Source organism: Meleagris gallopavo, chromosome 9 (assembly GCF_905368555.1).
Source record: "Meleagris gallopavo chromosome 9, MGAL_WU_HG_1.1, whole genome shotgun sequence".
NCBI classification, from domain to species: domain Eukaryota; kingdom Metazoa; phylum Chordata; class Aves; order Galliformes; family Phasianidae; genus Meleagris; species Meleagris gallopavo.
This window is the reverse complement of record NC_139412.1, coordinates 16,322,754-16,342,718: the sequence shown is the minus strand read 5'-3', so window position 1 is coordinate 16,342,718 and position 19,965 is coordinate 16,322,754. Positions and strand designations below refer to the sequence as shown.

Genomic DNA, 19,965 nt, shown 5'->3' with positions numbered 1-19,965 from the left:
CCCGCGCGGCGTGAAAAACTACGACTTCCGGCGTGCCCCGCGCGGAGCGGAAACCTACGACTTCCGGCGTGCCCCGCGCGGAGCGGAAACCTACGACTTCCGGCGTGCCCCGCGCGGAGCGGAAAACTACGACTTCCGGCGTGCCCCGCGCGACCGGGAGGTCTGCAGCTCCCGGCGCGGGGCGTGCTGGGTGTGCCCTCAGCCGAACTGGAAGCGGGGACGGTGGTGGCGGTACCGGCGCGATGTGGTACGAGATCCTGCCTGGCATGGCCATCATGGGCGTCTGCCTCAGCGTCCCCGGTCTCTCCACCATCTACATGCACCGGTGGTTCAACGGCGGCAAGGTCAGCGCTCCCGGACCGCCTCGACACTCCGAGGCTCCTCGGGCCGCGGCCTGCCTCCCGCCCCCTTTCCCTTCGCCCCCCGCTTTGCGCTTTCCCCGTGCCGCTCCATAACGCGCAGCCCCGTGTGCCCGCAGGAGAAGAGGGTTGCCCGCAATCCGTACCAATGGACGCTGATGGAGAGGGACCGGAGGCTGTCGGGGGTCAACAAGTACTACGTATCCAAGGCAGGTGCTGGGAAGGGCCGTGCGCCCTGAGCTGGGCACGGGGTGCTGCTGGGACAAGGGTTTTGTTATGGTTTGGGTGCGTGAGGAATGGGGGTTGAAAAGTGGCACGTTGAGCTGTGCCTTCTGCCCAGCAGACATGGTTTGGGGACAAGAGTTGTGCGTGTGCTGCTGTTACTTGTTCACTCTTTCTTTTTCAGGGTCTGGAGAACATAGACTAAGGCAGCACACCTCAAAGAAGCCACAGATCTGTATACGACAACCTAGGTCTCTAATAAAGATATACGTGTATTTAACCATCGTATCTGTGTTGCTGTAAGATTTGGATGGAATTAATTTCCTCTGGAAAAGAAAAATTGCTAGTTGCAAGATGTCGGATGTGGAAGTGAAATGCAGATCTTGTGTCACTTGTTGCAGGATGAAAACATGATATTATATGGCACTCATAAGAGAGAAGCTAGAATATATTTATTTACATAATGTAGATATAACGTAGTGACTTAACAGCAACTTAACAAGATTTGAGATAACTAGATACATTTGATTATTTACTGCATAGAGGGTAGGGCAAATACATAGGAAGCCCTCCCATTGAGCCATGAGGTTCAGAGTGGAAACCCTTGCTTCTTAAACATGATCAATGAAGGTAAAGAGCCCAAGCACAGCTGGATCTACTCCTAGTCCTAGATTTGGTCAACAGTTTATGTCTAAAGGATTATATGTGCACAGTCAATCTAATATATAGTCTTAGTGAAGTTAGTAGAGCTTTCAACCATTATAAGATGTGATCTTAGAGAGGCTAACAAAGCCTAAAACACACTATTAGTCACTTACCAAGGATCTCTATCAGCATGCTGTCTTGACATCAAGTATGAGATCTCTGCACAAGCGTAACCTCAATAGGTTTCCCTACTTATGGGGAGATCCTGTTGTGCAGCCAGCTGCTGTGCAGGAGAGCTCAGGTAGGCTCTTGGGCTGAGTCCCTGCTTATGGGGTATGATTGACTCATAGCTTTTTAGGAGCATGCTCAATTGGTCTTCAGCTATTGAATAAGGTGTCTGCTATCAGCTCTTTCAGCCCCCCAGGTCTGAGGCAGATTTGTGGTTGTTAATCTACCTTAGCAAAAGCATTATCAGTACTGCTGCTCAATGTCCATCGGCCTTGTCTGTAAGGTCAGGTCTAAAGAGGCAGTTGAGGGAAGGAAGGCCGTGGGTGGCAGGGAGCATACTGTCACATCACACTGAATCAAGTGTTTCACTGTGAGGCACAGAGGTGTGGAACAACCAGAAGCAATCAGATACTGAACAAGACACAGTCACATAAACTAGAAATTTCTGAAACCACTGTGGCTAGAAAATTAAGCCTTAGCTACACAAAGACTACAGAAATAGCACCAGGCTGGCAACAAACAACCCTTATACTGAGGATACCCACTAGAGATCGTGTGTTAACTGTAGCTAAGCCTGTTTCTCTGTTCTACAGAAATGTCTTGGTAATGCAGTTTCCTTTATTTGCTTGTAGCCACACTGAAAAAGTAACAAATATTGTGGGAATAGAAAATACACGGATGTAAGTAGAGTTCTGAATTTACACCAGCATAAATGACAGCAAGCTTAGACTCAAATTTGCATCTGAATTCCTGCAAGGGGTGGTTGGGAAGTGACTGAAGAGTTTCTCAGTCCTCCTGAGCAATACATCCGTCATGGTTTGTGCCCCTGAGCAGGGCCAGAAGCATCTGATGCTTCTCTGGGGGCACTCTGTGCTCGGGCTCCACAAGAAGGTGGGTAAGTCAGGCCTGCCAGCTGCTCAGGCTTCCTAAATATTGTCAGCCTTGGATTTTGTCAAAGCTGCCTGTTTGTTCCTGTGGTAACACCCCCCTGTCATGGAAGAGTGGCTGCTGGGGATTTTGCACCCTGTTTTTTATGAAAATGTCTGAAGTTTCTGCCATCAGCAGCCCTCAGGCTTTGAGAGCTGTGTGCCAAGGAAGCTCTGTGCAGCAGGCTGTGCTTGCAGAGCTGCAGGCCGGTTCCGTTCCCAAAATGTCCTTGGGCACTGTTGGCTCATGGGTTGCCATGCCAACAGAACACAAAGAGCAGTGGTGGAGCTCCTTCAGGCACTGCCAGCCACCACCTAACTACTCTCCCCCAGTCCTCCCCCAGCCTGGGAACGACATTTCCAAGGTAACAGCTTCTCTTTCCAGAGGTCAAGACAATGGACAAGGAAAATGAAAATGCTGCCACTGAGAAGGTAGCCCACATGATTGTGAAAAAGGCAATACATACTGCACAAGAATATTATCTAAACAACGTGCAGAAAAAAGAAGGTAAGGAGCTTGCTCTATTTACATGTCTTACCGAGTGTCAGAGCTTTCCCAGAAGGATTCTCACAGCATTTTATCCTTTTCAGAAGCTGAATACACCGTCAGAAATATTCAGTGGACAACATGTGAAGACTTCTCAGTGGAGAGGGGACAGCAGCAAATCGAAGAATACATTTCCGTGAGTGACAATTCCAATCACTCAGTTAGATTGTGCCCTCTTACTGTTGAACAGTGTGAAAAATTAAATAAGAGCACCCCAGTTCCTTTTAGCACCTCCCTTTGGTTATGTCTGCTAGACAGAGTGTGCTCTGTTTGTTCAGCAGACATGGGAGCTTCACAAGAGCTGGCTTCACTGCTCAGAGTTTCTCTGGGAAGAAGATCTTCGGTACAGCAAAAAGTACCACTACAGAGTTGTCTGGAGCATCCCAACACGCAGAAAACCCATCCCACTAGCAACAGCAAGCACCTATTTTGTGATAGAGATCTCAAAAATCAAACCTGTCGTAAGTATTCAGAAGTGGCACACAGCAATCCTTTAAGGCACAGCAGCCAAACACCAGCTTTCTTTACCTTGAACGAGAGGAAGCAGTAATTTCAACAGTTCTAGCCTCTAACAACAGATCTTTGGAGTTAAAGTTTGTAGCTACACTCCAAAGGGACCAATTTTATTATCGGGACCATATTTAATATTTTTGCCTTGGTATCATATTACGTTATATTCTGGAAAAGGCTTGAGAAAACTAATTTGTAAAGCATAATATTCTAAAGGTATTTCCTCCTTTTTACTCCTTCCTTTAAGTTTCCATTGCACTTGTTACTGAAATTCTTTAATTAATCATATTATGTACACTTCCACAGCTCAGTATTCACCTGTACAATGGTATTTTGTGACTCAAGACCAAACTGAACCTGCACAGTGTAGGCTTTTATGTCCCCTGTTGTCATACTGTACCTTAGCCTTCCTAGCTGGTGGCTATGAACCCCCACGCAGCAACCCAGAAATCACTGCCACTGGTCACAAATCTTATCCTAGCACAAAATTAACATTGGAATTTCTGAGTCATTCCCTTATGAAGAGAAAATTTAGAGGCCATAAATCAAAACTTAAAATGGTGCTAATCAGTATCAGAAACGTTACATAGAATTGTTTTTAAAGGGATAGATATTAGTTCTCATCTAATCAAAACATTTCCTTTTTTTGGTCCTGTAGCTCAGTATGTGAACTTCACCCTGTCTCTCCTCTCTTGCAGACCCTGCCTGTGGAGGTATTCTTCTTTCTGGAGTCCAGCAGGCTGATTCACAGGTGCGCACCGTTGCTTTTTTATCACTGCCATGACTGGGGAGGTTCTAGCAAGCTGTTCCTTGCTAAAACAAGCAATAAGCCTGTTGTAAATGAGATGTTCACACTAATATAAGAGAGTGTGATGTCAATATTTTGTTAAGCAAAACCAAAGGACCCTGCTTTCACTCTATCACGTGTGAGCAGCCACATCTGCATTCTACGTAATGAGTTTTTAATAGCTTTGTGCAGTTCTAGCAAGCATTGATTTTTGAAGCTGATAGGCATTTTCATTTTTCTTGCTATTTGCCCTTTTTACTCTTTTCTCCAGACCAGAGCACTGTCGATTTAGAGAAAAGTGGTTGAAGGACATCATTGAAAATAAAATCATACTCAGGGAAAGGCTTAAATCACCATAAACAACTCCAACTCACCACCACTCTGTTGGTATTTTGAGGAGAATCAACGCGATGAAGGAAAAATGGTTATTTCTTCTTAACTTGTGGATTAACTTGTAGGTGTGGAAGCAGAATTAAATCAGTGTTAAACTATGGGCTGAGCTGGCTGCTGGTTTTATATGACAGTCCCTTGCAGATATGGGTGAGTGCAAAAGGTCAGACAGAACCAGGCTCCAGAGCGCAGACAGGAAGAAGCAGCTGGGCTGCGTGTGCCATTTGTGAATGCCAGACCTGCAGAACTCTAGGGCAAAAAGAAATTACTGGGCCTATCAGGGCAATGAAGAGGTTGGATGGTGGCAGCCAGAAGGTTGTGATCAATGGCTTTATGTCCAGGTGGAGGCCCACGATGAATTGTGTCCTCCAGGGGTCCATCTTGGGACCAGTGCTCTTCAACGTCTTTATCAATGACATGGATAATGAGATTAGCTGATGACAGAGTGGTGCAGTTGACACGATAGAAGGAAGGGATGCCATCCAGAGGGACCTGGACAGGCTTGAAAAGTGGGCCTATGAGAAGTTCATAGAGTACAAAAAGGCCAAGAACAAGGTGTTGCAATTGAATCGGGGCAATCCCGGATATGTATACAGTCCGGGAGAAGCACACACTGAGAGGGTGGAGAAGGACTTGGGGATTCTGGTAGACAAAAAAAAAAAAAAAAAAAAAAAGGCTGGACATGAGCCAGCAGCATGGTTTTGCAGCCTGCAAGGCCAACAGTGTACTGGGCTACATCAAGAGAGGGGTGGCAACAGGACAAGGAAGGGGGTTGTTGTCCTCTGCTCTGCCCTCACAAGGCCCCACCTGGAGTACTGCATCCAGGCCCAGAGCCTCCAGCACAAGAAGGATGCAAAGCTGTTATACTGGGTTCAGAGGAGGCCATGGAGATGCTCATAGGGCTGGAGCACCTCTCCTCTAAAGAAAGGCTGAGGGAGCTGGGCTTGTTTAGCCTGGAGAAGAAAGGGCTTCAGAGAGACCTCATTGTGGCCTTTCAGTACCTGAAGGGGCCTATTGAAAATGTGAGGACAGACTCTTTGTCAAGGAATCTTCCCAGAGGTCATGGCTTTAAATTCGGAGAAGAGAGATTAGGTTAGATACTTGGAGGAAATTCTTCGCTCAGAGAGTGCTGAGGCCCTGGCACTGCTGCCCAGAGCTGTGGGTGCTCATCCTTGGAGGAGCCCAAGGTCTGGCTGGGTGGGCCTTGGGCAGCCTGAGCTGGGGGGAGTTGGGACTTCAAGGTCTCTTCCAACCCCAGCCATTCTATTATTTTTGCTACACAAACATTCAAGTCATCTCCGCTGCCAAAATTACAACACAGACACAAGAAGAAGAAAAAAAAATACCCTCAAGAATACATTCTGTTTTTAAATACACTTCAGAAAAAAATAACTCCCTTCTTTTTGGAAATACACAGTTGAATCAAAGGTAGCCACCATCAGTAGCCTTTGAGTACAGTTTTAAAAGAGCCATGCCATACTACTGAAACAGACAAAATGAAAATAACACAGAAGTTAAAATAAGACTTTAATCTAGAACATTTCCATAGACAAAATAAAATAAAATAAATTGAAAGATACTTCCTTGTTACCACCTGTCTACAACCAGGTTCCAACCACTGCACCCCACTGCTCCAATACCTATGTATAACATAGTAGAAATAGAAGCAAGCAACTTACTTGTTGACCACAGGGTTTGGTACAATCCAGACCAGACCTTGCTACTACTGTTACTGTCATCTTATACCCCAGTTGCAGTCTGCTTCCTTTAAAGTAACTGAAGGTAATCTATATTAAATTACAAACTTATTTCTATTTACAAGTGTACTTGGAATCACAAAACAAACTCAATGTTCTTTTGATAAAAAAAAATATCTAAAACTTATGAAAAATACATAAACAAGAATTTAGGGATTCCTTAATTTTCATAACCATCAGTAGCAGCTTGCTTGTGATGGCCAATCTACTCTCATTAATGAGAAAAAAATGCAAAACAGCACTTATCAGCATCAGCAGCATGTCCCAGAGCTCTCCCATGGAATCCACCTGTTTGTCCAATTCTGAATGAGCGCAGAACTTGACTACCTCCAGCTTTCCTTGCCTGTTCCTTCCCTGTAATCTTTCAATTTACAGGGATTCCTTGCAGGTGGTGAGCAAATCATCCAAGAAAATCTGATAGAAGTAATCCTGTTTTCTTGATACAAATCATCAGTTCCTGGGGCTTGGTCCTGTTGGGTGAAAGGCACTGCAGCACTTGCAGCTTTTTTCAAATGAGAGCTGGAACAGGTCAGCTGCTGCTTGACAGCATCTATGGCATACAGTTCAAATGGGGAATTATTTTTCTTCTTTGCCCTTAGTCTTTCTGTAGACCATCTCTCGAAAGCTTGCAAGGATCTTATTCTCTCTTTTTCTCCTCTCTTCCTGGTTGAAGGATGCCAGAGCTCTCTTTTCATCTGCGCTGTAAATTTGGTTCTCTTTACGCAGACGCACAGCTTCCATTCGACGATGTCTGTGGAGGAAGATATTGTATACATAAGCACAAGCAGAAGGATGTAATGCCCCAGCACAGCTTCCATCCAATAACTAACCTGAAGGTTTTGAGGAGCTAATAAACAAAGACACCTAAACCAGAGAACCCAAACTGCACAGAAACCTCCAAGGAATGAGCGTGGCTGAGCTGACTTCTGAGAGTGTCTGCTCGCAGAGCAGGAATCCCTCATGATCCCAGGGTGTCAGGGTGCTAGCTTGCCAAAATACAAATTAACCTCCTTTTGTACTGACAGAAAAAGAAGGTATGGCAAACCTCCCACACTGATTTGTCTCATACCGAAGAGGCAGTGCATAACCTCTGCTGTCCAAACACACAACCCTTAAGCCATCAGAGACAAGCATCGAATTTGAAATAAAGAGAATTAGAAGCATGCTATCTGGAAATAATTTTTATTCTTCAGGAAAAAGTGACCTTAAGGAACTATGCATCTATATATAGCAGTAGAGTTCAGCATCCATCACTGGAAGCATACAGAGCACGTGCTCTTCAGAGCTTTCAGCTAGAGCCTGGAAACAGCTTTTCAGCAGGCCAACAAAGGAAGCAGCTTTGGAAAACGTTACTGAAACATTACCATCATCAAAAACATACCTGCTGCCACTCATTACATAACCAGAGCTCTCAAACGATGCTATTTCTTCACTGGTCAGGCCAATCTCACCTCTCCGAGGTATGCGTTTTCCTGCTTTTACATACTCTGCCATTGCTGCACCTTCACCTGGCAACAGGGCATGCCCATAGCTAAATAAACAAACAGAGAGAAAAGCAGCAGGGATTTTAATCAGTCTCAACTAGAGCGACTCTAAGCTAAACATCCAGCTTCCCTAATCATTACTGGCTACAGCAGCATTTTAAGGATTTTCCTAATCTTTCCCAAGTATGTTCCCATTTCATACTTAAGGCTAATCTTAGCAAGAACATTTTAAGTAACCAGTTTAATAAATTCTGGTTAAACAGTAGTAAAGGCTGTATAAAGTCACACCACTGCAGAGCATTAGAGTAAAGGCTAAAATGCATAAAACAGACTTTTCTACCTGAACTCAGGTCAGAGTAAAGACTAGCACCATTACCACTTCTGCCTTAGCTTCTGGTATAGCATCCCTCTCTGATATAAATCATACTATTCTACAGTCTTTTTGAGCAGAAATCTTCACTCTAGATTTACTTGATTTGATCGAGGTACCATTTAAGTACTCACTTCAAGGGCCTATCATCTTGAGACGCATGTGTTTTGGGAGCTTCTGGTCCAATCAAGCTATCAGCTTCTGTATTTTCTGCAATGATTAAACAGCAAAGCAGATTAATACTGTGCCTGTTCTTTGTTATCAGAACAGTCAACAGGTCAGCAAACACCTAACAAAATAAATAAATAAATAAATAAATAAAGCATGAAAAGATCACCAAGAAGTTTCAAGACAACTTTACAGGAACCTACTTGATCTCTCAATCCAGAGATCTTCCCCTTGAAGTGTTTCATCATCAGAATCTTCACTGCTTGAATCACTGGATTCCTTTCGGCTCTTTTTATTTTTCTTTTTTTTATACTTCTTCCTGTAATAAAGTCAAAGTTATCCACCAAAATTTAAGATGAAAGAACATGCTAGGAGACATACTCCAGTTATGAGTTTCTCAAAGTACCTTCCACCAAGGACAGTCTGCATTTATACTGTTTGATTGAAAACAACTGATAGTTAAAGACAACCTATCCACTGTTATGCCTTTCATACACACTAGAAAGTGGCTCCCTGTGTTTCTCTGTGCTCTGTGATTCTGTACATTTGAAGCCAGTCAGATTATGATTGTCCAACAGCATTTATGGCTCTAATTACAGGAGTGCTCAGCCTCCCTCAGCTCCTGCTAAGACAGTGCTCAAAGGCAGATGCAATTGCACTTAACAGCCTGGAAACTTACTTCCTGTGCTTCCTTTTCTTCTTTTTGCTTTTCTTTTTATCTTCATCTGAAAACAAACAAACAAAAAAAGGAAGATCAAAAAGAGTACACTGTGAATAAATAACTGCCTCTGCCAGAATGCCTCAGCACACATCTCGGACATAATGTCTTTTTTCTTACCACTGGAGCTCTGGTCGGACTCTGACTCACTGTCACTGTCCTCAGAATGTTTTCTGTGTTTTCGTTTGGATGCCTTCCGCTTTTTCTTCTTTCTTTTCTTCTTCTTTTTCCTTTTTTCCTCTGGAATGTTTTCAAAAGATAACGTTAGAGAAAGATGAAGACATAGTTCCACGCATACATCTGGACTTCCCCAAAGCAAGGGGGCCTATCACACTCACTTCAACCAAAGTCAATGAACTTCCTGGCAGCAACAGCAGCAGGTTCTAGGTAGCTACTAGTTATCAAAATGAGTTGTATAAACAAAGCCAAATACCTTCTGAGCTGGAATCCGAAGAGCTACTCTTGGATTTTGCCTCTTCGTCTTCTACTGGTGTATGCTCATCAGAACTGAAGAAAAATAAGTTTGCTTTTTAAAAGCTATTTTGTAGTATTTAGTAACTAAAGATCAAATGCACACATACACTGAAACACGTGCTTGCAGATCTTGAGCCAGTACTTGCAACAGAACAAACTCTGCACGGCCAGCGTGCAAGAGAGCAACTGCTTTCAGAACCACAGCACAACAGGCACCTAGTCTACAGTACAGAATGAATCATAGAATGGCTCGGGTAGAAAAGGACCATTATGATCATCTAGTTTCAATCCCCCTGCCACAGGAAATCATATAATTGTGTCACATCTTGTATAACTGGTATGCTGGGATTATTTGAATAATGTCACAGTTTGCTTATGTTGCCTCAGATGCTTCTGACACAATGAACTGTGGTGACTGGAGCAGCGGAGGGCTAATGCATTACTGTAAATTCTTCTACAATTTGTATCATAAAAACCAGAGAGAAAAAAAAAAAACAGTGAGAAGCAAAACTGTGCCTTACTCAGGGTCAGGAACCTTTGGTGAAAGCCCCCAGACTTCAGGTGCGCCCAGCTCTCCGATTCGCTCTCTCTCATTCAGTCTCCTGGAATGAAGCACACCGTTATTGGAAGCTGGCACGCTGCACCCAGCAAGCACCTGCTGGAAGTCTTACACTTGCGGGCACGTCCGACTTCCTACAGCAGCTTGAGAAAAGGAGTTAAAAACCAACCCAACCCAGCGGCCGAGCGGGCAGAGGCCGCCCCGGCACACAGGAGTTTCGGCACCGACAACGGCTGCCAGCCGGCAGCAATAGGTGCCATTGGGCAGGGAGAGGCCGCAGCCCCGCCCGGTCCCCGGCTCGCGGGCGGTACTCGCCTCTGCCGCAGGATCTCCTCCTTCTCCTTCTCGTAGTACTCGGGCCAGGCCTTGCCGTGGTGGTGCCCGTGGTGCGCGGAGGCGCGAGGCCCGCCGGGGCTGCGCTCCCGAGAGCGGGACCAGCTGCGGCTCCGCCGGTGGCAGCCGCGCCGCGAACCGTTGCGAGAGCGGGACCGGGACCGGGAGCGGCGACCGCGACGCTCGGGGCTGGCGGCGGGCGGACTGCGGGAGCGCGACACCGGCGCCATGATGGCGCGGCGGCACTTCCGGGAGGCGCGGCGGCACTTCCGGCGGCCGTCGTGCCGCGCCGCGCTGCGCTGCTCTGCCGGGGGCGGGCGGGCGGCGGCGGGGCGCGGGGCGGAAGCGGGGCAGCCCCGCCCGCGGGGCGCATCGCCCCAGCCGCCCGTGCGGCAACACGGCGCCGCGGCGGCGGCGTTCCCGGCAGCGGCGGGGCCGCTCTTTTGTCACCGCCCGGTAGCATGGAGGCGCGGGCAGAGCCGCGGCCAGGTAAGGAGGCGCGGGCCTGGAGCCGGGCCGCGCGGCGAGGCGGGAGCGGCCGAGGGGGAAACGGATCCCGGTGAGGGTCTCGGCAGGGCGCGATCCCCGGTGCCGGCCGGCCGCTCGCCCCGCGCTGCTCTCGCGCCTATCCCGGGTCGGTCCGGCCCCCGCCGCTGTCGGAACGGCTGTCAGCGGCCGGCGTCGTTCCCGCACACCGGCTGCCACCGCGGGTCCGCACCGAGGATGAAGGCCGCTCACGCCGCGTGTCGGCGGGGTGCGCGTAGCCGCATCGGCACGGGGACGGGCCGGACGGCGCCGGGGCTTTGCACGGAACCGCCGCTCCCCGTGCCCGAGCGCTGCCCGCTGCCGCCCGCCCAGCCCAGCCGCAATACGGCTGTTATTTACGCGGCCGCTGCGCGGCTGCCGTTTGCTCGCGGCACGGTCGTGTGAACGAGACAGGTGGCAGCCTGCAGCGGCTGTCACTGTGCCAGCTGAGGCCGTACTGCGTGGATCCACGCTCGTGGACTCGGCCCCAACGCAGCGCCGGGCAGAGCGGTGGCTATCTCCACGTCAGTGCCTGCACTGGCAAAACGAGGACTGGGATATCTGGAGTCTTGCACTGCTGCTCAGCGCTGTCAAGTCAAGCATTTTTACACACAGGTTATACAATCCGTGCATACACAGCGTGTAACAGCATCTGCAGTTACTGCTATGGCCAGAGAAAAGTGTCACTGGGCTCTAAATTCAGTTGTGTGAGGCTTTATAGAATGGAATTGTCAGGAAAAACGCTTTCTGAAAATCCCTTGAAGGATGAATGATGGGAATTGGCATTTTAGACTCCTGCAGAAACATTTGAAATTCCACAGTGAAATAACATCTCTGTTCCTGAAAGCAGACTTGGCTTGTTTACTCTTTAATTTGGATTTTATTGAAGTGCCCAAGCAGAAGTTCATTGGCCTATCCATCCAGTGTGGTTTATTGTAATGTAAAACACATTTGTCATAACAGAGAACATTTCTCTCTCTCTTTAAAACAAATTTTTGTTCCCACAAACTTCCATTATAAAAAAAAAGAAGAGGCCTCTACTAATTGCTTAACTGAGAACTTGGTGCTAAACTTAATTTCCCTTCTTGAAAACTTACGCATCACTTCTCAACATTTGTAGTTCTTTTCTTAGAATCCCCATTCCATGCATCATTTCCATGCATCAAAATAAGAGCTGCTTTGTAATTCTTACCCTACGAGTTCAGAACTCGTTTTTGAGTACTCCAGAACACTGCTCCTTCCAAATCAGTGCTTGTCTTTATCTGTACAATCTCCTGTTAGTTTTTAGAAAGGGGACTGGCAGTGAGGAGAAACTCCTTAAATCTGAAGGATGAAAGGCTAAAGAATGGTTTAATTTGAACCATCAGACATTTCTGGAGGAGAAAAAAATGCTTATGATGTTATTTTCGTCGGATATAACTTCCTGTATAAAGATGGCAGAAGACCTGTATCAAAGGAGACAAATCAAAGGGAGCGTTGGACGAGGAAGGAGAGCCTGCCTTTCCCCCTGGTTATTCTTTCCTGTTATTCTTTTCCCTTGCTCAGCTCTCAGGAAAAGCCTAGAAATAAACAGAAACTGGTTTTGTAACATTTCAATCTGAGGCCTCTCTTTAAAGAGGCAGTTCTGCTGTAGGCTGTGCAAAGGCAGGGAGCGGGAGCAGGGAGCGGGCATGTTGCAGGGGTTTTCTCCCTAGAAGGGCTCCAAAGGCTGGGCAGGACCATTTCGCTGCTGATGCGTGCGGTGGGACTGCAGTCATTGGTGCCAGGTGTGCTGATGGTTTTGGTTGGCAGTGACGGAAGGACGCTTCATAGAATCACACAGAATCACAGAATGGCCCAGGTTGGAAGGGACCTCAAGGATCATGAATCTCCAACCCCCCTGCTGATTTGCGGAATCAAACTCTCTAACCCACGTAAGGTTATAAGAGCAGATACGTTTTTATTTCAGCGCTGTGCCACACGCCGGGTGCAAGGGGGATCGCTCCTCCTAGCCTGCACACCAGAGACTGGGATCTCGATATATTTATAAGCCAAGCCCATACATATTCAGCACTATTTCCCAAGACCTATTGACATATCCATTACTTTTCCGGGAATTCATTTACATACTGTCCCTCCCCCCAGTGCATGCGCAGTAGCTTTCTCTGGTGGTCATTGGATGAAGGCTCGACGTCTTCCTCTCCACCTGGTGGTCGTCCCTGGATGAAAACAGTAGTCTTCCTCACCATGTCCTTCGGACTTTTGTCCCAGTTTTGAGCTCTTCTCGCACCCTGCGTGCCTCTGCAATTTCTTGTTTGTTCCCCTTTCATTGCCCCCTTTCTGCTGACTTGAGAAGGCTTTCTTTTGGAAATGTCTTTGGGCTAGCAAAAGTTAAACTAAGCAATTCCTTCTGAGTTAGCAAAAGTTAAACTAAGCGATGCTATTTGTGAATTCCTTTGGAGTTAGCAAAACCAAGCGGTGTTATGGACCCCTAACATCTTGTATTCTTCAGCTTACTATCTCACTGGGGGCTCCAGACCTGGACGCAGTACTGCATGGGGCCTCACAAGAGCAGAGTAGAGGGGGACAATCACCTCCCTGTCCCTGCTGGCCACCCCTCTTCTGATGGAGCCCAGGATACCATTTGCTTACTGAGCTGCAAGGCACACTGCTGGCTCATGTTCAGTTTTTCATCCATCAGGGCTTGGCAGACCTGAGTCTTCAGAAACATCCAGAACCCCATGGTTTGTAGCCACGGAGTCTGTAGGAACAAAAGGAGCAGACCAGGAACCGCAGATAAAGTTGGTGTGACCTCGGTGCTCTTTGAGCACTGACAAGCGCTGTTTCCAGAGGCTGCTCGGACGGCCGCCTGGGAGCCGCTTTGCGTCAAGACGTGTGAGCGCGGCTCCGTGGCACGTCGCAGACAGCACGAGTGGGGCCGTGGCTCCTGCCAAGACGCCGGGCGCTTCGCGGCGCTCGTGCTTCCGCGGCTTTGTCGCACGCGATCCGACGCAGGGCAGGGGCTGGGCGGCTCCGGCGAGGCGGCGGGAGGGTCGAGGTCGACGGCCGCCCGAGGCCTCGAATGGAGCGGTGGCGCCCCCTCTCACGGCCCGAGCGCACTCGAAGGCTGCCGAAGCCGCTCGGGTCGGGGAGCCGAAGGCTTCCGAGCGTGCTCGGGTGGAGCGCCGGGCCCGCGGGGCAGGGCAGCGCGCCGCAGCGCCCCCTGCCGGTCGCCCTCGGGGAGCGGCGCCCGAGCCCGAAGAGCGGCGGCCGCGGTGGGGCCGGTGCCCGCGAGCGCGGGGCGGCGCGGCGGGGGCCAGGTAAGGCGGGCCGCGGCCCCGCTCTTCGCGCCGCGGTTCGCCCCTCTCCTCTGTTCCCGCCGCCTCCGGGGGCCGCTCCGCCCTCCTCGCCTCGAGCAGGAAGCGGCGGCGGCGGGGCCCCTTCGGCGCCGGGCGGGCCGCGCCCCGGGCCCGCCGTCTGTCAGCGCGGCCTCCCGGCCCCGAGCTCGTGGGAAAGTCGGCCGGGCCGCGGGCGCTCGGGGCCGGGCGCTAGGCAGCCGTCGGCCCGCTCTGCGCCGCGCGGGGCTCCGGGAGCGGGGAGCCGCCGCTCGTGTCCGCTCGCGGCCTTTGGGGCGCCGAGGTCAGACAGTGCCCGGGCCGGTTCTGCCCCGCACTGCCGCCGCGCCGCGGCCTCCTGCGGGAACGAGCCCGAGCTGCGTGAGGAGGGGCGAAACCGACGCTCGTGGGGCACGTAGGTGAAGGGCCGGCGGCTGCCCGCCCCATCGGGGTGGCTGCCTGCCCCGCTCGCGCTGCGCGGCCCTTCGAGAGCTGGGTGCTGCGGAGCTTCTCGTAACTGCATGGAACATTCAGATGTCTATAATGTTCAGCTTTTCGGGGAAGCCCAGTTTCGCATCTTCTTCCTTCTCAAATTTACCTCGTTTGCCGCTGAATCAAAAGCAGGTTTTTCGTCTGGCACGAGCAGAGGGCGTATTTAGGACTGCCCGTGCCTCGTGTGGACAAACACTGCATCTGCACAGCGCCCTGACCTACGAGCTTATGAATAACACCTCACGCTGAGCTTTGTTTTTTCAGAGGATGGAGTAAACTGTAAATGCGGAAATACTGTTGTGCAGTGAAAGCTCTACATCTGTGGTTTTGCTTGATCCCTATTACTTTCTTTTTACAGGAATGGAGGGGGAAAAACTGATCTCTGCAACAGACACGCAGTATTCTAGTTTGCTCCTTCAGTCTTTGAACGAACAACGCGGCCATGGGCTTTTCTGTGATGTTACTGTTATCGTGGAGGACCGGAAGTTTCGAGCTCACAGAAACATTCTTTCTGCCTCAAGCACGTATTTCCACCAGCTTTTGTCGGTGGCCGGGCAAGTAGTTGAATTGAGCTTTGTGAGAGCTGAGATTTTTGCTGAAATACTTAATTATATGTATAGTTCCAAAATAATCTCTGTTCGAGCCGACTTAATTGATGAATTGATTAAATCGGGACAACAGTTGGGTGTTAAATTCCTTGCTGATCTGTCCGTAGCTCCATCTGATGGAAGGAGCGTGCCGGGCGAGGTCAAAGATGGTTCTTCAGAAACTTCAGCTTCTGGCCCCACTCAAAAGGATGCTGAAACACAAGTACCTGCCATCAGGCAGGAGGGTCGAGAGGTGACGGGTTGGATGCCGGTTATAACTGAATCGTTCTCTCTACATGGCATAGCCTACGAGACTCCAAAAATAACAGTGACCGATTCAGATGATGATGATGATGATGTCATCTTTTGCTCTGAGATTGTTCCCCCAAAAGAATGTACTAAAGACGCAAATGCTGCAATCCAGAACCAGCCTTGCCCAAATGCACCTGGAGTTTCTGACCAAAAATCATGTGGCAGTGGTGGCTCCCTGCTCACCACGTCAACTCAAAAACTTACTTGCTCTGCAAATCAGCTGAATCCAAACCAAGCACTGTCAAGTGCTGAATCGCTTGTCCCTGTGACACCGCAGCATTCGACAACTGAGCTCATTTTGCTGAATCGGCCCCCAGTTAACCCCTCAGCCAGCGTCAGCTCTTCGCATCAGACGCACGTGCCCCCTACGATTAATTTGGTCGAGGAGAGCCGGAAGCCATCCGATAAAGGTCCCTCAACTGAAGTGGAAACGGCTGCTGTTGATGTAGAAGAGGTGGTTGAGGACAGCGATGATGTCATCAGCTCCTCTAGTCCTAGTTCAGTTGGCAACAGCTCTTCGGTTCAACCTTCTGTACCCAAAGCGGCACCTTCTGAAGGATCTGGAGTACAGAAAAAACAGGTTGTTAAGTTTCCACAAGAGCAATCTTCTAAACCTGGAGAATTTAAAATAAAAATCTCCGATGTCCTTACTGGAAACAGCAAGGAGTTCGGTCCAGGTATAGCATCGAAACATGCGGGAGAAGGGCAGAAAATCATAACGCTAGATACGGCAACTGAAATAGAAGGCTTGTCCACAGGCTGCAAGGTATATGCAAATATTGGTGAGGACACTTACGACATAGTCATTCCGATTAAGGATGATCCTGAGGAAGGAAAAGCCAAGCATGAGGAAACCTCTAGAGCATCTGATGGCGATTCCTCAAGCAGGAAACGCATGAAAGTAAAGCACGATGACCATTACGAGCTGATCGTGGATGGAAGGGTCTACTACATTTGTATTGTATGTAAGAGGTCGTACGTGTGTCTGACGAGTTTACGGAGACATTTTAATGTTCATTCCTGGGAGAAGAAGTATCCGTGTCGATACTGTGATAAAGTTTTCCCTCTTGCAGAATACCGTACGAAGCATGAAATTCACCACACTGGTGAGCGGAGGTACCAGTGCTTGACGTGTGGCAAGTCTTTCATCAACTACCAGATAATGGCCTCACACATAAGATCAGTTCATAGCCAAGACCCTTCGGGAGATACCAAGCTTTATCGACTGCATCCTTGCAAGTCCTTGCAGATCAGACAGTATGCGTACATTTCTGATCGCTCGAGCAGCTTACCGGTAATAAACGAGAATAGGATCGTTTATCGTGTTGACGCAGCAAAGAATGGCACTGAAGGAACAACATCTAATTCTCCAGGCAAACAAATGAGCTGGGATGATATTTTTGTTCCACAGGGAAATGATGCAATTTTTAAGCAGAATCAATCAGAGGGTAGTACTGAATTTGAGTTTGTAATACCAGAATCTTACTGACATGCATTACATGCTGGGAAAAGGCTTCAGTGAGTACACAGTGCAGCTTTTATAAACAAACTGTTAAAAAACAAATTGTTCAGAGTGAGAACAGCGTGAACTTGTTTGACGAAGTCATCAAATGGTAGTGCTTAGATGGATCGTTAGTAGCTGCAAATAATTTGTGGAAGCGATTCATTGGAAGGTTTACTTGAATACAGATTAAGACATTTCCAAGGAGCTGGCAGTGTTTGCAAGTATGTTCATTTTGATCAGAACATAGGGATCTGTGGCTGGAAAAAGATGCGGCTTTCTCCTAAAGAGAGAAATCTAATTTTTAAAGTAATTCAAAGTATTTCCTGTACCCATGCTTAGATAAACCCTTTCTTTCATGTTAGCACTTTAATGCTGAATTGTGCTTCATGATTCATGAAGAAAACATTTTCTATGGTAATGTTTTCAATATCAAACCATTGTGTTATTTTTCTGAATAGCGTGTTACCGCAAGGGTCCAAAATGACTGATCCAGTAGTTTGGAGCAGTGCATTTTTCAACTAGCATCTTAGTTGTGCTTTTAGAAGCAATATGAGTCATCTGTCTTCACACAGGTATTCCTGCCAACGAGAGATGCTCAGTTTGGTCTAACTTGAACACACTTTTAATTGTGCTAGGCAGTATGTAAGTGGGGTAGTCAATGGACCATTCTGTTTCACTCTTTTTGTATCAGGGAAAAAAGTCAGTGCTCAGTAGTGGAGGACTCAAAAACACTCATAAACTTTTTTTTTTTCCTCTCCATTAAGGAAGGTTTCAGTGTGGTATAAAAAAAGTAATCCCCACGATACCCAAAGGCTTTGAAATTTACTTAGAATGGAGAAGTCCTCTGAGTGCTGGATCAGTGCTGAGGCTGCTGAGGATCTCCTGTATATCTTTGGCTAGATCTTTAAGAGGAATAGGAATTTTGTCTTTTAATTCTCCCATTTCTGGGGGGTGTAATCTTATGATGTAACTGATGTTCAGAAAATGCCTGCCATCCCTCATACTCCACTCTATCATCTCTACAATTGCCTACTTGTCATCTGTTTACATTTACAGGCTGCTTCTGTTGCTTCTTTTTTTCCCTTTACATTCTTGGACAGTTAGAAAATAATTAGGAGAAATCCAAAAGGAGCAAGAGATGGAGACCTGAGAAAAACAACAGTCGTAGCCTAGCACTTCAGATTTAGTGGTTTACTGCATTTTTCTAAACAGTAAGATGGATGCTGTTCAGAAATTCTAACAGTTACTGAGGAAGACTGTTGTGCATAATACTAGTTAGTTATCATTGCTCTCATTGCTTAAACCTTTTGTATTTTCATGTTTCACGTAAGCATCTTGATCCTCTGACCTTCAATGTTAAGATTTTACACATGCATTTTAGACATGCGTAGTATTTAAATGGTAAATGGTTCAAATACAGCTTGAGTGATAAGAAAGGGTGCTGGAAAGGTGGGAGAAAGAGGAGAATCTTTACTTTTTACATGTGATATTCAGCACTTCTGTTTCATAGGCAAAAAGTGTTACATGTGTGGTTGTTTTCCAGACGTGTCGCAGCCCCTTTGAATGTAAGGGGTTTTGCTTTCAGATGTTACGTGTTGGATGCAGTCTGAGACAGCATTTCAGCAGCCTCACAAGAGTCAGGTACTGCCTGCCCAGCGTAGCTGGCTGCATGCTACATAGGAATGTCTTGAACTTACCATCATGACAGATGCAATGGTTTTGTTGTGGACGTGACACGTATGGAGTGAAGCACGCACTGCAAAGTGTGCATTCAGTTGTACTGAAAAATAGTGGCTACAAATATTTGCTGCTGATGTACTAAAAAACTTAAACTGTGCCTACTAAAGGTCTCTTTTTGGAGGAAAACTGGAAAATTAGGGCTTTGTAACTGTATTTCTGCTAGAAGACTCGTGCGTGTATGTGTCTCAGGGTCGTCAGTTTTCCTTGGAAGTGATTTTTGAAATCCAAAGTCCAGAGGTCACATAAAGCATTGTTTTTTTAAGTTCACTATTTATTGATTTGGAAACACATCAGATCCCTTCTTTTTAAACTTTTTTTACCGGGCCATGAGCGTTTGTATTTAAATTTCTGCTATTGCACTTATATTTGTTTGTTTTTAACATTAAGCTTCCAGATGAACTTAATGAGAGGTGTTACGTGACTCCTAAGAAATTGGCCTTGGGGTAAGGAAAGGAAAAGATTGAATCTGAAAAACCACTTGCATAAAACTCGACCGTTTCAGAGGTGCACTAGCAAACCTCACGGCCATTCTCACACAGCTGACAACCCGAACGGATCTGCTGCAAAATGTAATAACGGGGACTGCGTGGGCACTGTATGGTTTCTTTGGAGATTCATACCAGAGCATTCCAGTAAATGAATGAAATAAATACGGAGATTAAAAAAATCGGCTGCTCATTTATTTTGTACCTTAAGGCATGCAGCTTAGGAAAAGATGCAGAAGCTAAGAACTACACAGAGCATTGGGTTCGACAGCCATTACCTATGAACTGTTCCATGTGAAACACTGCTAACTTCTGCCACGTCTGAGATGTATATACTTGTACAGTCTTTCTTTAACATACTTTTTAAAGTTGCTCTCTACTTTTCATTACTCGATACTTGATATTAGTTCTTAGAGCTTTCTATGGCAAAAATAAAAAGTTTAATTCTAGAGATGTGCAGCATGCTTCTTTTCAGTGACAGATCAACACAACACGTCAGAGGAGCAGCACTTCATACCACAGCAGGGCA

At 47.5% G+C, this 19,965-nt stretch overlaps 4 protein-coding genes across 7 annotated transcripts; 3 read left to right on the top strand and 1 right to left on the bottom strand.

Annotated features, from left to right (window-relative positions):
• Positions 1-97: 97 nt before the first annotated feature.
• Positions 98-861, top strand: NDUFA1 (NADH:ubiquinone oxidoreductase subunit A1). The gene is made up of 3 exons (XM_003208459.5): positions 98-344; positions 479-568; positions 766-861. Exons 1-3 carry the CDS (start codon positions 243-245, stop codon positions 784-786), a joined length of 213 nt encoding a protein of 70 aa, XP_003208507.1. The 5' UTR covers positions 98-242; the 3' UTR covers positions 787-861.
• Positions 862-1,002: 141 nt separating this feature from the next.
• Positions 1,003-4,715, top strand: AKAP14 (A-kinase anchoring protein 14). 2 transcript variants are annotated; one of them, XM_010715461.4, is made up of 5 exons: positions 1,003-2,888; positions 2,972-3,063; positions 3,209-3,388; positions 4,136-4,188; positions 4,496-4,715. In XM_010715461.4, the coding sequence occupies exons 1-5, from the start codon at positions 2,777-2,779 to the stop codon at positions 4,581-4,583; spliced, it is 525 nt and encodes a 174-aa protein (XP_010713763.1). In that variant the 5' UTR covers positions 1,003-2,776; the 3' UTR covers positions 4,584-4,715. The 2 variants fall into 2 exon arrangements, with proteins under 2 accessions (XP_010713763.1, XP_019473852.1); XM_019618307.3 differs by having other exon boundaries at positions 3,206-3,388.
• A 1,413-nt stretch (positions 4,716-6,128) lies between these two features.
• Positions 6,129-10,707, bottom strand: NKAP (NFKB activating protein). Its single transcript, XM_010715471.3, has 9 exons — positions 10,460-10,707; positions 10,107-10,187; positions 9,545-9,618; positions 9,232-9,351; positions 9,073-9,118; positions 8,597-8,712; positions 8,360-8,435; positions 7,753-7,902; positions 6,129-7,122 (listed from the first exon to the last, which is right to left on the bottom strand). Exons 1-9 carry the CDS (start codon positions 10,705-10,707, stop codon positions 6,948-6,950), a joined length of 1,086 nt encoding a protein of 361 aa, XP_010713773.2. The 3' UTR covers positions 6,129-6,947.
• Positions 10,708-10,831: 124 nt separating this feature from the next.
• On the top strand, positions 10,832-19,885 carry ZBTB33 (zinc finger and BTB domain containing 33). Of its 3 annotated transcripts, none has more exons than XM_085230317.1 (2): positions 10,832-10,966; positions 15,167-19,885. In XM_085230317.1, exons 1-2 carry the CDS (start codon positions 10,939-10,941, stop codon positions 17,194-17,196), a joined length of 2,058 nt encoding a protein of 685 aa, XP_085086443.1. In that variant the 5' UTR covers positions 10,832-10,938; the 3' UTR covers positions 17,197-19,885. The 3 variants fall into 3 exon arrangements, with proteins under 3 accessions (XP_085086443.1, XP_085086442.1, XP_085086444.1); XM_085230316.1 differs by having other exon boundaries at positions 10,960-14,301; XM_085230318.1 differs by lacking the exon at positions 10,832-10,966 and adding an exon at positions 14,333-14,731.
• The last annotated feature ends 80 nt before the right edge of the window (positions 19,886-19,965 follow it).